The sequence below is a fragment of the Triturus cristatus genome, chromosome 4_1 (assembly GCF_964204655.1).
Source record: "Triturus cristatus chromosome 4_1, aTriCri1.1, whole genome shotgun sequence".
NCBI lineage: Eukaryota > Metazoa > Chordata > Amphibia > Caudata > Salamandridae > Triturus > Triturus cristatus.
The window spans coordinates 617,472,248-617,487,764 of NC_140585.1; the positions used below are offsets into that span (position 1 = coordinate 617,472,248).

A 15,517-nucleotide genomic window follows, 5' to 3' on the forward strand; every position below is an offset into this window, starting at 1 on the left:
GAGGAGGATGTGCGCATGGTACCACCCATCACCATCCCTCCAACACCTTTGATACTGCTGATGTCATTTGTGATGTCATCAGTGATGGTTTTGAAGATGTTTTTGAGATGTCATCAGCACACTGCAAGTACATACTACGAACGACATAGTTTGTACATACAGCACCTAATACATTACTGGGGAGAATGTAACATAACTGTTGAACAGCGCAAGCCAATACTGGGGTGGATCCAAGTTTTTGGTCAACATATTAAATGCTTACTGGCACTGTACAGTAGGGGTGGGCGGAATTTGCGAAAGTGACTTTCGCAAATTATCGCGAAAATGTTAAAAATCTCCGCAAACACGCGGAAATATCGCGAAGATGCGGAAGTTTTTTTCCAGCCCGTTCGTGGTATTTTCTGCGTGGTCGTGGCTCGCCAACTTACCCATGCGGTTGCTCGCGGGCGTGGCCATCTTGTTTTCACTCTTCTCGCGGTGCATGATCACGAGAAGAAAGACGTGATCGCGCGACCAATGACATTACTGCGGGCGCTAACTGTCGCGAGACAGCGCAAATGGCTACCAACAATCCAACATCTCGTGGAGAACGCGACCGGATTGGGAAAACTTGTCGGCGAACGCGGGGATTCAGGTAAGGCGATCGCGCGCGGGCAAGAATGTATTATTTTACAGCGCGAGCAAGAAACAAATTATCGCTAAGCTGCGGAATGCGGAAATTTTGACATTTTCGCGCTCTCCGCGGAACGCGAAAATGTCAAATTATCGCAATTTCCGCGAGCGGAACGGAAATTTAGCCCAGGCCTACTGTACAGTCCATCTGAAACCAAAAGGCTCACACAATTTATAGTAATGTTTTTCAGGTTTCTTTCTACATTATGCCATTATGCGGGTAGGTGGATTTTCTTTCTTTACATCAGTTAATGACCTTCATATATTTGAAAATCCATGCTGAAATATTCTGTAGTAACTACAAAAACACAAGAAACCTTGTATCTCTTGAAGAGTAGCTAGTACTAGCCAGGTTTTAAATGTTTTAATTTTAGTGGGGTCAATGGCTATTTCATCTGTTGATATATGTGTCCAAAATATTTGACACAACGTTAGAGAAATTAACAATTATCCAAGCATTTATCTTTATACTTTCAATGTGTCTAGTACTGCCTGTACTCCAGTTGTTCCTCCAGAGTCATGCAAAAGAATACGCTATAATAAAGCTACAGAAGTACTTCCAAAAAACGTATATTGCCAACAGTCTTTTCCATCAAGCAATTGAATGTGACTTGGGATCCTGATATACCTTGAAACATATGAATGACTTAAAATTAAAAAAATAAAGATCGAGGAAAAAGGATAAATGAATGCACACTTTTCTTTATCTTAAGGCCCATTAGGAATTTGATGGCAACTGGTACAATTTCAATCTGATGTTCAAAACAGGACCTTCGACTTTCTGTTAAACACTAAAGTGAGTCATGAAGTCCTGAAGTTGCTCTACTGTTATGCAGTTTAGTTTGCTGTAAATAATGCACACTCTCACAAAATTCTCCTTCTTCCTGCACATAACATTTAGAGAATCTCATGGACTTCTGAAGTCTTTTATGGTTCTATCTGGCACAGGTCCATCCACTCATATGGCTATCTGCTATACTGTTTCACTCAATAGGCATGGTCAGTATTCCACTCTTATGGCAAAAAGACATCAGCTCTTTGTTTCAATGTATTCATTAGTTTCTCTTCCCCTGCTCAGATAATATTGAATTTCCAAAGTCAAACATTTCAGGATCTCAGTCATGAAAATGTCTACCCCACGGGTAAATTGATGGAGATTAGATGAAATTTAGCTATCTTGGTTCCTCCAGCCATAGTGATGTTATTATTAGTTTTGTTAGTTATAAGAACATTAATTGTTCGCCATATTTCTTTCCTGGTAGGAAAGAATGTATGCGTTAGCAGTAAACTGCCTGGTGATGTTTCTCCTCCAAGTTACTCCATCACTAATGACTTGCACCGGTCTTATTAAGAAAAGAACTCTGTTTCCAATATCATCATTCTGTTCTTTGGTGGCATCTTAAAAATATACATACTTGAGATAATAACCCTTCCAAGAGAACCTTTAGCCTGTGTTTCCTGCTAGTTCCTTGCTTTTGCTTACTGCACAGTGGATATTTATATGACTTGTTATCTTAATTAGGCACAGTCATTTCTCTGAAGACTTTAGCTAAGGTTCCAAACACATTGAAATGTGTTCCTAGTACACTGCAGTTTCACAGCGCTTGTTCACTGGTCTTTTTATGAGAGCAAGAGCATACAGATCTGCTTGCAAGCACTCACAAAGAACATCTCCGGAACTCTCTAGAAACAGCCCCTCTAATAATTCCAAAGGTAAATATTTCAAGTATTTCTTGTAATATGCTTCACAGATGAGAGTGAGCTGGCTCCCACTCTCAAGTAGCCCAGTTGTCCCTCACTCCATTGCATGCACATCCATCTTTTGTTCAACTGATCCAGCTGACATATCATTACCTTCAGTGGCTCAACCATGCTACGTTGATATGGTTAACACCACTCATATTCCTCCTGCCAGAGACCAAGCCATTGTCTTCCAGGTGGAGAGTCATTAACAGCCAGCCAAGGATGTGTGTTCAGTCTTTTGAGCAATAGTGCGAGGCAAGCGAGCTCTAAATTAGTTTACTGTCAGACAGCATGAAGCACACTTTTCTAAAGTTAATTTCTGTTAACTTTGTCAAAAATCTGCTTTCAAATTCGATTTTGAAAAAGGTGGACGATAACTTGACCATTCTGGCATTTTCTCAAGCAAAGAAAGGATAAGGTGATTGTATTTATAACTAGGCCTGTAAATGTAAAATTTAGCTTTTCCTATACAGTGTCAAATATTTTTGGGAATACTGGGGACATGCTTTTTACAGTATCCAGGATGCTCCATTTTTATATAGTAGGCCCCCTGCTCTTTTGGCTTACAAGGCACGCCTCATAGGAGACTTAGTTAATATATAAAGTGCAGCACACATGGAAACAGCAAAATGCCATTGATTGTTTATATGCAGGAAAGGTCTCCTTTAACAATCATTAAAATAAAAATGATGTTTTGCAACTTCTATGTGTGCTGTATTAAGCAGCACACATAGAAGTTTCAAAACGTAATTTCAGATTGTTTATGTGTAGGAAGGGACACCTTCCCCTCAATGCAGGCACCCTTGCACCATAGTGCAAGGGTACCTGCGTTGGTGCTAGGCAGCTAAATTAGTGGCAGCGCAGAGGGAAACGCAAGGCTGCACCGTATTCTTGTAAATACGGGGCAGTCCTGCGTCTCAGAAGTGGCGGAGTGCGGCATTATGCCAAAGAGGCTAACACTGCGCTCCGCCACTTCCTTGTAAAGATGCCCCATAGGGCTTTCAGAGTGACTGTATTTACGTGGTGCAGAAAGTGTAATTACCTTTTGAACTTCCCAGCCCTTGTTATCAGCTGCACAGTCTTTGGAGCCCACTCAGCTTAAAATGAACGCAGCACCTGCAGTAAATGTTACAGGGCCACAGATTGTTCCGTGAAACCTTGAGGCATATTTACAAGCCCCTTTCGCCATCGGAGCATCACTTTTTTTGATGCTCCAGTGGTGTAGCGCCATTTCACATATTTACAAGGTGGCCTAATGCCACCTTGTAAATATGCCCCTTTGAGTCCTCCATGGCAAAGGGGCGTGCAATGGGTGTTGCAGTGGGCGTTCCACCACAACACCCATTGCTTTTTGTCGCTGCCTCATATACAAGGCTGAGGCAGTGCCAAAAACGAATGCCAGGAAATACCTGGTCTTAGTATGGCGATACGTGGAGAAATTATTAATTTATCTTCTTACTTTGCTCTTTCCATGTGTGCTGCATGCAGCAAACATAGAAAGAGTAAATCACCTTTCATGATTGTTTATGTGTAGGAAGGTGTTCCTTCCTGCACATAAGCAATTGCCCCTGCAGTGCAGGAACCCATGCTACATGGCAGTGGGGTGCCTGCGCTGGCGCTAGGCAGCTTTTTGAACACCAGCACTAGGCGAACCACAGGGCTGTGCCGTATTCACAAGTGCGCCATATTCTTGTGAATATGGTGCATCTCTGAGTTTGAAGAATGTCAGTTTTCATGACGTGGCGTAGTTAAAAACATTCTGGCTCATCTCCACAAGTACACAGTCTTTCCTGCATCCCACACCCGACAAACAGTCCCTTCTGATGCACTCCAGATACTACACCTTATCTACATGACTATTTTCCTTCCTTTCTTCCTAATTACTTTTGTCCACTTGCTCCTAAAGTGTTTCCCCTACATTCTCGATTTTGCTTCCTTTTTTTCAGGTTGCCACTCATTTATGCTTTTAATATTTTGCAAACACGTCATTCTGCACCAGAATTCTGCATTTTGGGTGATTATTATCTATACAATCGCATTAGTTGGCACATGTATAACTGATTTAATAATATAATGAATTGTATCGTCTGAAAAGCTTCAAACTTCAAACTACTTTTTACCATTCCATGCCCACACAACCCCATTCTCTGCTTAACATATACAATTTTAAACTTACAGTAAGGTCTTTGCCCTACGAACTTCAATTAGGTGTAACCAAAGGTAGGTATTATGCACTTTGCTACTACAGGTACTACGTTTGCGCGACCACTGGTCTCACGGATCATGATAGTAGCAAAATGATAAAAAAGTAAACACTGCTCCACAAACTTTCTGTAACTTTCCAGTCCTTTCCCTTCCACTGACTTTTGAGCAGTAAATAGGATGCTGTTATGGGCATAGGGTGGTTTCAGGGTCAATCTACTGATGTCATTGAGGGTCAAAAGGTTTGCAATTTTAGTAGCTTAACGCCCATTCTTTGCACCACCAATTACATTTGCATCTTGGATCCATTAAAAGGAATATTATAAGTGGGAACCATTCCCTTTGTAAAATAATGTACTTTAAACGGATAATAAACCATATGTGCTTCTGATTTCAATTTGATTAACCAGGTTACCTTTTGAGGGGCACCGCTGAGGATTTTGTAAATTACCAAATATTCAGTATTTTCCCTTGTCGGAAAATGATCCCACTCTGCAAAAACTGCTGTCGTCTGTTTTTTCATTTTATCACAGTCTAAACTTTTTTGGACCTGAAAAAAGAAAGCATCATTTTTAAAAAATGGGATGAAAATCACTCAATAGAAAACGCATTGGTATAGCAAGATTAAGATCGTGCTACTTTACATTTTACAAAGCATGTTTTGTTACTCATACCCAAAATGTATCTGAAACAAGGTAGCACATCTACATGGAATAGTATGCAGATGAATGAGTCGTTGGAATTTTAACAAAGTAAGTACAGTCCAAACATGTATGGTTTTCTTAAGGTCATTTGAGATTTTTCTGCAGTTAGAAAGTTCTTTGAGAAAATCTGCTTTGTTGGAATAGCAAATGTAGAGCTAAAGGAACTATATGTAAACTGCTCTGTGGGTTGAATATACTCCGAGAACATCCATAAAGTCTTTACAAAATGTGGAAGAACATTGACTATATTCAATATGCCAACACACATTAAGTTCCATGAGCAACTTTTTCAAGGATAATATAGTGCATTGTTGTGGCATACCTCGGAACTGGTTCAACTCTCCCTTAAAGCTAACTTATAGAGGTATGAAAGGCCAGATCTCAGTGGAGTCAATTTAAATTCAAATATATTTACAAATGGGAAGGTATGGCCACCTAAATCATTAATAACAAGTCATTCCAGAGAAATTATATTAATCAATATTTTAAAAAAGGAATATAATCAGGAGTGTCCGTCCAAGCAGGTAATACCTGGCTTTGAATAAAGGACTGTACACTATGCCGATTTTGCCAAAATTGCTATGGTAAGTGGGTGCAACAGTAAACACATAGGGGCATATTATCAAGCCCCAGCGATAATTATCGCTGAGCGTGCTTAGCGCACTTTTAATTATCGCTGGCTATCGCTGGAATATATCGCCACGCTAGCGCTGTATTATCAACGCTTAGCGATATGGCGATAAATATTCCAGCGATAGCAGGTTTTTCCATGGAACATCGCTGGTTTTCCAGCGATGTTCCATGGAAAACGGCGATAAGCTTGATGATAGGCCTTGCGGCCTTAGCCCCACAATCCACCTCCCAAGTTAGGTATGGCTTAGTCAGGAATTTAACAGACGCTAAATTCCTATGTTTAGGCAGAGTTAGCGCAATTTAAATTATCGTTACGCCTCGTTGTTAATATCGCGAAGCTGCCTTCGCGATATTTTCCCATGTTGTTTTCACAGCCACGCCTACTTTGCGTCTCATTATCGATGCGGGGCGAGGTGTGTGAAAAACTAGAGCTAAGTCAAGGAAACACAGGCTAGCTTGTCCTTGTAAATAATGCAATATAATTATCGCCGCTTTGCGCCCGAAAAACCGACGCTAAAGTGGCGATAATTGTATCGCCGGCCCTTGATAATATGCCCCATAGGGTCTATTCACAAAAGCCATTTTTGAGTACGCAAAGTAGTACTGCTTTTTGTAATCCAAAGTGCAGTTCAGAAAGCTCCACCCAGAAATCTTTGACTCTCTTTTCTGCATGGAGATCTCCGCACCAGTGGTTGAGAGCTCTGCACAACTAGGCATACGCTTTAGTAGAAAATGTAGGAGGGACATGAGGTAGTGGATAGAAATCGGGAATACTTACTCATAATTGGGAGAGCTTAAGAGAAATTGTAGGGGTGGTTAGGGATGGGTGTACTATTACAAATACACACCCACATTAGAGAAAGACAATTACAATTTTCAAAATACACATTTAAATGCACTAAAGTAGTATTGCTTGACAAAACAGGTTTAAATGTACTTCAGTCAAGCCTCAGTTAAGCACCACACAAGGTCAACCACTGGTACTGCAACAAACTGCTATACAAATTAATGGAAGTAGGCATTAACACTAACACACAGGGAAACATGCAAAAAATATAAAATTAAATAAATATTTTAAATAAAACGTTATTTAAATCATTCTTTCACTTTTAAAATAAACATTCATTAATGTAAGCTTTTATATACATAATAACATATATTGTGAATGATAATTTAAAAAATATGATTCACAAAAAACGACACATAGCTTGCAACCAAGAGTGCATAATGATAGTGTAAGGAGTTGGGGAAAGACAATTAACATTTAGTGAATATATATGTATATATATTTTTTTGTTAAAATGTAATAATGTGTTACATTTTAGGGGTGGTGTGTTGCCCCTGTACTGCTGTAATTTTAGGTGAAGAGGAGTTAGGGAAATATGTTTTAATGTTTTTTTATTTAAAAAGAAATCTTTTTTATTTAAATTAATTGTATTACCATCCTCAGAATTTTTATTGGATGATCTCACCTCCGTAGAACATATCTCCACAGACAGCCTAAAAGTTGATAATAGTAACATTTTGTTTGTATTTCAGTGACAGTGTCTCCTTCCCCTCGTTTAAGGGGGTGGAGACGCAATCTACATTTAGGCATAGGTCCTTGAAGAGATTTACACCTGGGTGTAGGTGCAGATCTATGCTTGCAGAGCTCTAAACGTGTCAATTTACCTTTGTGTATTGGTGCCAGTGTGTCAAGTGTAGTGTAATGAATCTGTGAGCACAGAACATGATAGCAGTGGCAGTGTTTAAAATTGTTTTTCATAACTGGTAAAGAGTTTTTGCGGAGAAGACAATGTGAGTGAATATAAGCCATCCTGTGTACTCATTTTGCCATTAACTGAAAAAATCTCAATATTTAACTGTAGTCATTCACACTTAGAGCTGCAGGCTGTAAATCACACTAATTCCAGGTCCATTGGAGTAAAATTGCACTTCTCAATCTGGAGATGTGAAAGTGACTAAGGCCTACCAGTTCTAGCCAAAAGATTCCCTGGTTGGAGGGTTCAGACATGAATATTGATAATAGAATCTGTGAAAGTCTGAAGCCAGGACTCCTACCCAGAGAGAGACTCCCTGTGCTGGGGCTGTCTGCAGTGCAAGGTTCTCAGTGCTCATAGATGTTGTGGTCAGCCAGAGTCAGTGAGTTACAGTGACTATGGTCGGCCACTGCACCTGTTCACCTATGTTGGAAAGGGGATCGGTGAGGGCAGTGTGGGGACCTCAGATTTAGGGCATCCCCAGGGGGACAGAAAATTGCACATAGCCTTTTTGTGCATATTGTATACAGAAAGTGTGCAGTGGTAGACTTTGCATATCACAATAACTGGGCTGGTGGTTGTGCACAGTCCAGTATTGAAGCACACAACTGAATATGGGGGATGCAAATAGTAAACAGCAGGAGAGTAGATACTAAGTAAAATTATTGTGTTTTGTCAAATCTACAGTCAGTGACATGCGGGTTTCGGATAAGATTGCTGTCCTTCATCCATGCTTGCTACAGCAATGGTTCCTGTAGACCAATGACTTAAGTAAGGCTGTGGTAGACAAGCTGAGAGCTAGGGGCCAGGAGTAACAGCTGACAGATCTAGAAGGAAGCCCTGATACCTTACTCCATATACACTTAAACTGTCAAGGACTGGACACTGTGAAGGGCTTTCAAGTTTACTACTTGACTGCTTGAGAAAGCCTGTGTCCTCCCAGTAGCCACAGTGCCACATTGAACTAAATACATCGATGAAAGTTGTCAAATGTATCCTTAAGAGAATCCTAGTTAGGAGAAAGAGCCATAAAGGGCACAAAACACCTCCTTCTTCTGAATAGTGGTAGTTCTTAATTGCAGAGGATGAATGGGACATCATTGGACAAAGAGCCTAGCGTCTGAACTAATTTCTAAGTGTGCGGCTTCATTTGCGCTTCTTTTTTCTGTATGATTTCCAAGTGTGTTTGAAGAATGTATTTTTAAAGAATGCATTTTTTGTTCATGTTTCCACTCCAGCCTAAAACCTTAACCGTGGTACATCTTACCTGAGAGGCACTTGCGATCGCAAAGATGAGGATGATGGCTTTTTCCATGGGGATGCGAAGAGGCCCTTCTACACTGCCTTCTGTCTGTGTGCCTCTTTATCACAATGGAACATGGAAAAGGATCAGTTGATTCCCCCTTTGCAGTCAACACGCATATTATTGCTTTAATGGAAGTCGCATCAGCATGAAATTCATCGCAGTGCTGTCCTGTAAAAAGCATTAAAGCTGGATGAATGGAGCTGGAGTCGACATTAAAATATGCAATTGCTATATGTCTTCTATGCAAGTATAGTCATACGATTCTGTGGCTACAACGTCTAAGGCCATTATTATGGATTTCCTGCACTTGCTGCATAACCCACCATATGCTGCATAATGTGAACATTTCACTCAAAATGTGTTCCTAGCTGAAATATTAATTAACAAAAAATGCCTCACATGGTGCGGTTCAATAGCAAACGCATTCCATAAGTTAACTGATCACTTTTCAGTTGCTGATTGCTGTATACAAGTGTTAAACTGGGAGGGGTGAAACCTGTCACAAAATATGCGGAACTGTGCAGCATCATTTGCTTTTCTTTAACGCATGATTTTTTTTATCAACCCTGATGCATAATGTATTCCTTCGTTGATGCATAATTTCAGTGGCCCTGAGTATAGGACAGTACGTAGCATAGGTATTATGCTAGAGTGGTGCATTGTAGCATAGTGTATTTCTAGTATAAAGTACAGCGAATCACATGCCCCACTAAAAGCGCCACCAGGTTTGCGCACGGATTGCATTATTTGAACTGCTGCGTGGGCAATTTTGCACGGTTATTTGCACTAACTGGCCATGTCAAATGACATTTAGATTTGCATACCAAGGCAAGGACATTTGCACGACTGCAAATGACATTCTTTAGTGTCTGGTCAGTGGAAACGGGGGTAGGAAATAGCGTAGCCACCAGTGCAATGCATGTACTCGGGCCCCATGGTGTGTTATACCTTCTCAGCCTAATGACCTGATTAACCAAATGTGAGCCTTCAGTGCAAATACTCGTAAAAGGCATAATAAAAGAGTGCAGCTACGATCACTCACACCCACACAAACGAGCGCGCAAAGAACACAGCTCACCTATATACAAAAAAAAGAACAGTCACTATATGGGCTCGACGAAGGATGACTGCCCGATACACAGGCAGATATTTGCAGCACTTTCTGTTTTTTAGTTCCGAAGCTAGGCACCGCGAATGTCACCACTTAGCAGCACTAGAATGCCTCTCTTTCAAAACACCAACGCCAGCAAAGAAACAACGTTTCTGAACTTTATTTAACCCCACCGCAACATGATAATTAGAAAACTTCATCGTAGCGCCTAAAATCACATCCATCTCCCAAAGCACCGCTGCACATGTGTCGAGTGTGGCTACTTCTGAAAACGTGTCTACTTGGGCGGTTATTCGCACTGCTCCAAACACGGGACGCTGAGGTAGTTAAGCGACAACTCTCGCAAATAAGATAACTTCCTTTAAAATGACTCTTGAAAACGAATCGTTTCGAAAACCACGTGGATGCGCAACCCTAGCGGTTCGCATGTAAACCTTAAACCACGAACTAGTTATCTCCCGGGATCCCCTGGATGTCAGCGTACAGCAGCAGAAGTGTCCGGGTAAGAGAAGACCTACCTGGAGAGGTTCTACCGTATCTGTCGGGCAGGGAGGTCCAGCCCTGTCCAGCAGCACGTGCTGCTCGTCGGCTAGGACTCGTGCCACGTTTTCGCGGGCTCCTCACAAAGCGAACTCAAAGAGATGGCATTGGCTTGTTTGACGACGTTTCTCTCCCCAACCAATTACACTGTCACCGTTTGCCCCTCTTTCTTTGTAGTTCTGTCTCCCTTTCCTCCCAGGCTGCCCACTCCTCTATGCCCAATTTGTTCTGGCCGGTCCTCCCCTTTTGCCTTTGTTGGACTTAGAAGATGTCGCCATGGGAACGGGGGATGGCAGCAGTCTCTCCTCAACTAAATTCCAAGCTGTGAGTGGGAGGCATTGCACACTTGACATGTGGAGTGAGGATGCATTAAAAAAAAACACGAAGAGCATTTTATACTGTGAGTTCAGGCTTGTTCACTCATCGGGAAAGAAAAGAGAAAGCAATGAGAAAATGCAGATACGTCATCAGAGTTTGAAGGGAAAACACAGAAACGCCAGGCAAAGGCAGGCGGTTCAGGCCTGTCTGGAAGTACTTTCAGGGTTGGGGCGGGCGTTCGTGAATGACCAGGAGCATCACAAAATGAGAACACCTGGGCTAAGAGCAGAAACAAAGAAAAAGTCTTCACAATACTTCTGGATTAAGCTTGTCAAGATTAATTACACATGCTGACAAAGGCGCATTTATTTCTTGTCTCAACAATCCCACCTAGACAGTAAATAAATACACGATAATCTCAGATACGTCTTCTTAAAAGGTAACTTTAGAGTTGAAAGATGTTCGACAATCACAGACAAACTGCTCATTTGGGAACTTCAGTGTGATGGAATCTGTTATTTTAAAAGTAATTAGGTAAGGTGTGGCTAACATGAAATAACTTGAATATAATGGAGAATGTATGCATGAACATATAGATATAGATATTTGTGTATATATAGATATAGATATGAGTGTGTATTACCTACTGGCGGTCGCCAGTAGGTAGTTATAGTTAGGACCTATTATCCATAGGAAATCCGTAACATTCTATTTGGAATAACTTTGGCGCCGGTTGACGAAGCTTCGCAAAATTTTCAAAACTGGTGGGGTGCTCCGGTCCGCTCCTATGCTGAAAGTCTCGGGGTGATTCGTCAAGCGGGGGCCGAGAAAAAAGGGGGGTCCCAAAACATGTATTCCCCATGCAATTTTCCATAGGGACCTTTAGTCGCAGCTACAGCCCGAACTGCTGAACGGAATTACACCAAATTTGGCAAAGAGGTAGCCCTTGTTTCAGAGTCGTGCCTTTTGGTTAAATGGTGTAAATCCGTTCAGTAGTTCCTGAGAAAATCAAAAGTAAAATCACATATATATCTGGGCGGAGCCTAACCACACATCTCATCGTGAGATCTGATTGGCTATCAGCACTTCATCCAAGAAGTGTTGGCAGCCATCTTGGGACCAATATACATGATAGCACCTGATTAAAAAGCATTGCAGTTAATAGAAGGTTTTAAGACTTTAGTTACATTATAAATCATTTGCTGATGGTACCATACTAATTTTAGGAATTGTGGTGTGTTCTAAGGTGATTTTACCATGTGAAAAAGCCTTCTGCTGGGATATCATGAATCATGTTTGAGAGAAAACTATTTTCTCGTGCTTTTTCCACAGAGGTTTGGATGGTGATCTATAAGCTGAACTGAGAGCATATTTTCTGTAAATTCACATTATCTTTCTCAGTCACGTGAGAATGAAGTCTGACATTCTCAGTAAAACATGTACATCCAACAAGGGCAGAGACTGTCAGTTGATTCCTTTGTGTTCTACTGCAGCTTCCCAGAGTGTTCTAAAGAACAACTAGAGCGCTAACAGTCCTACTTATGACAAACGTATTGCACACCTGAAGCCATCTTGATTGGAATAAAGTGGTAACTCTTAAAACATTTAATTTAAAAAGGAACAAAATGAGGGGGTTCATTTTGCCATATAAAGTATGATTAGTGCTGCAGAAAGAAAAATTAGGGCACATTTCGAGTGACTTCTCAAATCCTCTTCTATTTCATTAAAAAATTCTGACATGCAGACTGAAACATGCACTTTCAATACCAGCAGCAGACTTCCCTGGTGAGCAGTAGCTTTACTACAGTGATCTAATGAGCAACTAGAGTGCTAACATTCTGAATTTATGGCAAACGTGTGACACATCTGAATGCCTTCTTGATGGAATCAAAGTAAAAAACTGAAAGTATTTCCTACTGAGGAGACTGTAGCAAATGAAGAAATTAGGAAACTTCATAACAAATAAGTCTCCCAAGATGGCCACCAGAGGCAAAAGAGCCCAAGTGTAGCACAAATATCACCCAGATGTAGCCCAAGTATAGCCCAATGACAGAATGTCCCAGAGTGTTCTAAAGAACAACTAGAGTGCTAACAGTTTTACTTATGACAAAAGTATGGCACACCTGAAGCCATCTTGATTGGAATAAAGTGGTAACACTTAAAACATTTAATTTGCAAAGGAACAAAATGAGGGGGTTCATTTTGTCATAGAAATTATGATTAGTGCTGCAGAAAGAAAAATTAGGGCACATTTTGACTCCTCAAATCCTCTTCTAATTCATTAAAAAATTCTGACATGCAGACTGAAACATGCACTTTGAATACCAGCAGCAGACTTCCCTGGTGAGCAGTAGCTTTACTACAGTGATCTAATGAGCAACTAGAGAGCTAACATTCAGAATTTATGGCAAATATGTGACACATCTGAATGCCTTCTTGATGGAACCAAAGTAAAAAACAGAAAGTATTTCCTACTGAGGAGACTGCAGTAAATGCGGAAATTAGGAAACTTCATAACAAATAAGTCTCCCAAGATATTCACCAGAGACAAAAGTGCCCAAATGTAGCACAAATATCGCCCAAATGTAGCACAAATATCACCCAGATGTAGCCCAAGTACAGCCCAATGACAGAATGTCCCAGAGTGTTCTTAAGAACAACTAGAGCGCTTACTGTCTTACGTATGACAAAAGTATGGCGCACCTGAAGCCATCTTGATTGGAATAAACTGGTAACACTTAAAACATTTAATTTAAAAAGGAACACAATGAGGGGGTTCATTTTGCCTTAGAAATTATGATTAGTGCTGAAGAAAGAAAAATTAGGGCACATTTTGAGTGACTTCTCAAATCCTCTTCTATTTCACTGAAAAATTCTGACATGCAGACTGAAACATGCACTTTTAATACCAGCAGCAGACTTCTGTGGTGAGCAGTAGCTTTACTACAGTGATCTAATGAGCAACTAGAGTACTAACATTCAGAATTTATGGCAAATGTTTGACATATCTGAATACTTTCTTGATGGAATCAAAGTAAAAAACTGAAAGCATTTCCTACTGAGGAGACTGCAGTAAATTAGGAAATTAGGAAACGTCCTAACAAATAAATCTCCCAAGATGGCCACCAGAGACAAAAGAGCCCAAATGCAGCACAAATATCACCCATATGTAGCCCACATGTAGCCCAATGACAGAAGTGTGCAAAACACTTTTTATTTTTTGTGTTTTTGCAGTTTTATATAATGCAGACTTGTCAGGTATTGGAGTGCTTTACATGAGCATTGGTTACATCACACAAGAACAAATTCATTTTGGTTGAAGACATGGGGAGATTTAGGGCCTCATGTAGGTGGCATACACTTTACCGATTCTAAAATACCGAATCATACCGATTCGGTATTTAAGAATCGGTAAAGTGTATGTAGGTAAAAATTCGGTAAATGTTACCGAATCGGAGTGAGTCGGTAATTACCGAATCGGTATTTACCGATTCGGTAATGAGGCATACCTTCCCATTGAGGGGAAGGTATGCCTCATTACCGAATCGGTAAATACCGATTCGGTAATGGGGGAGCACATGCAAGGGTGGCAGGGTGTCACATTGACACCCTGTTGCACCCCTGATTCGGCCATGTGTGCACATGTGGCACACATACATGACCTAAGGGCATGTATGTCTGCCACATGTGCACACTTCTAAGCGCTGTTCAATGCTTTTACTCATCCATACTTTATTAACCACCAACTATTAGTTGGTGGTAAATACCGACTCAAAACAACACCCACACAGTCCCCCTACATCTGATTTCTGTATTCGGAATTTACCGAATCGGTAAAATTACCGAATCGGTAAAATTACCGAATCTGTAATTTTCCCGATTCGGTAAATTCCGAATACAGAAATTCACCCCCTACATACCAAAAGCCAAAATACCGGTCGGTAACGTTATAATTACCGAAAATCGGCCGTTACCGACCGGTATTTGGCTACCTACATGAGGCCCTAAGTGATTTGACCAGAATCACAGAATGTTGAGCTGAAGCAGAAACTCCAACCTGGTTCCCCAGTTGCAAAGTCTGCAGCTCTGGAAGTAACACCACATCCTCTCCCCTAAGTGCAACATTTAATCAAGTGGTCAACTGAATAAAAAAACATAAAGATAACAAATAATTTAAAAGTGCTTTGTCGCTATTTGAAAACTCAGAAACTATGTCCTCATTTTAGTTTTTTAGAGCACTAACCGTAATTTTGATGCAAATAAGACCCTCTCATATATGTAATTTCTAAAGAAAATGCTCTAGGTATTACAGTTTTGATTACATCAAGATGACGTCAGGCGTTCCACACTTTTGTAATAAATATAGAATGTTAGCAATCTGTTTGTTCATTGGGATACTGTTGAGAGGCAGAGGCTAGGGGCACGGACTCTGAAAATTGAAGGCAGGTAGGAGAGTGCAGAGGCAACAATTTGACCACACTGGGCAGGCAGGAAGGGCAGTGGCAGCACAACAGACTATGGAGGGCAG

General features: G+C 40.8%; 1 protein-coding gene across 1 annotated transcript in view; it reads right to left on the reverse strand.

The window, feature by feature from the left end:
• PTPRQ (protein tyrosine phosphatase receptor type Q) overlaps positions 1-10,818 on the reverse strand; it is a 1,724,016-nt gene extending 1,713,198 nt beyond the window's left edge. Inside the window, exons 1-3 of the mRNA XM_085652983.1 lie at positions 10,650-10,818; positions 8,982-9,188; positions 5,033-5,167 (exon numbers count right to left, since the gene is read on the reverse strand). Of these exons, the coding sequence (XP_085509109.1) occupies positions 5,033-5,167; positions 8,982-9,029 (183 nt within the window). The 5' untranslated portion in view covers positions 9,030-9,188; positions 10,650-10,818. The remainder of the gene's footprint in view (positions 1-5,032; positions 5,168-8,981; positions 9,189-10,649) is intronic.
• Positions 10,819-15,517: the final 4,699 nt, after the last annotated feature.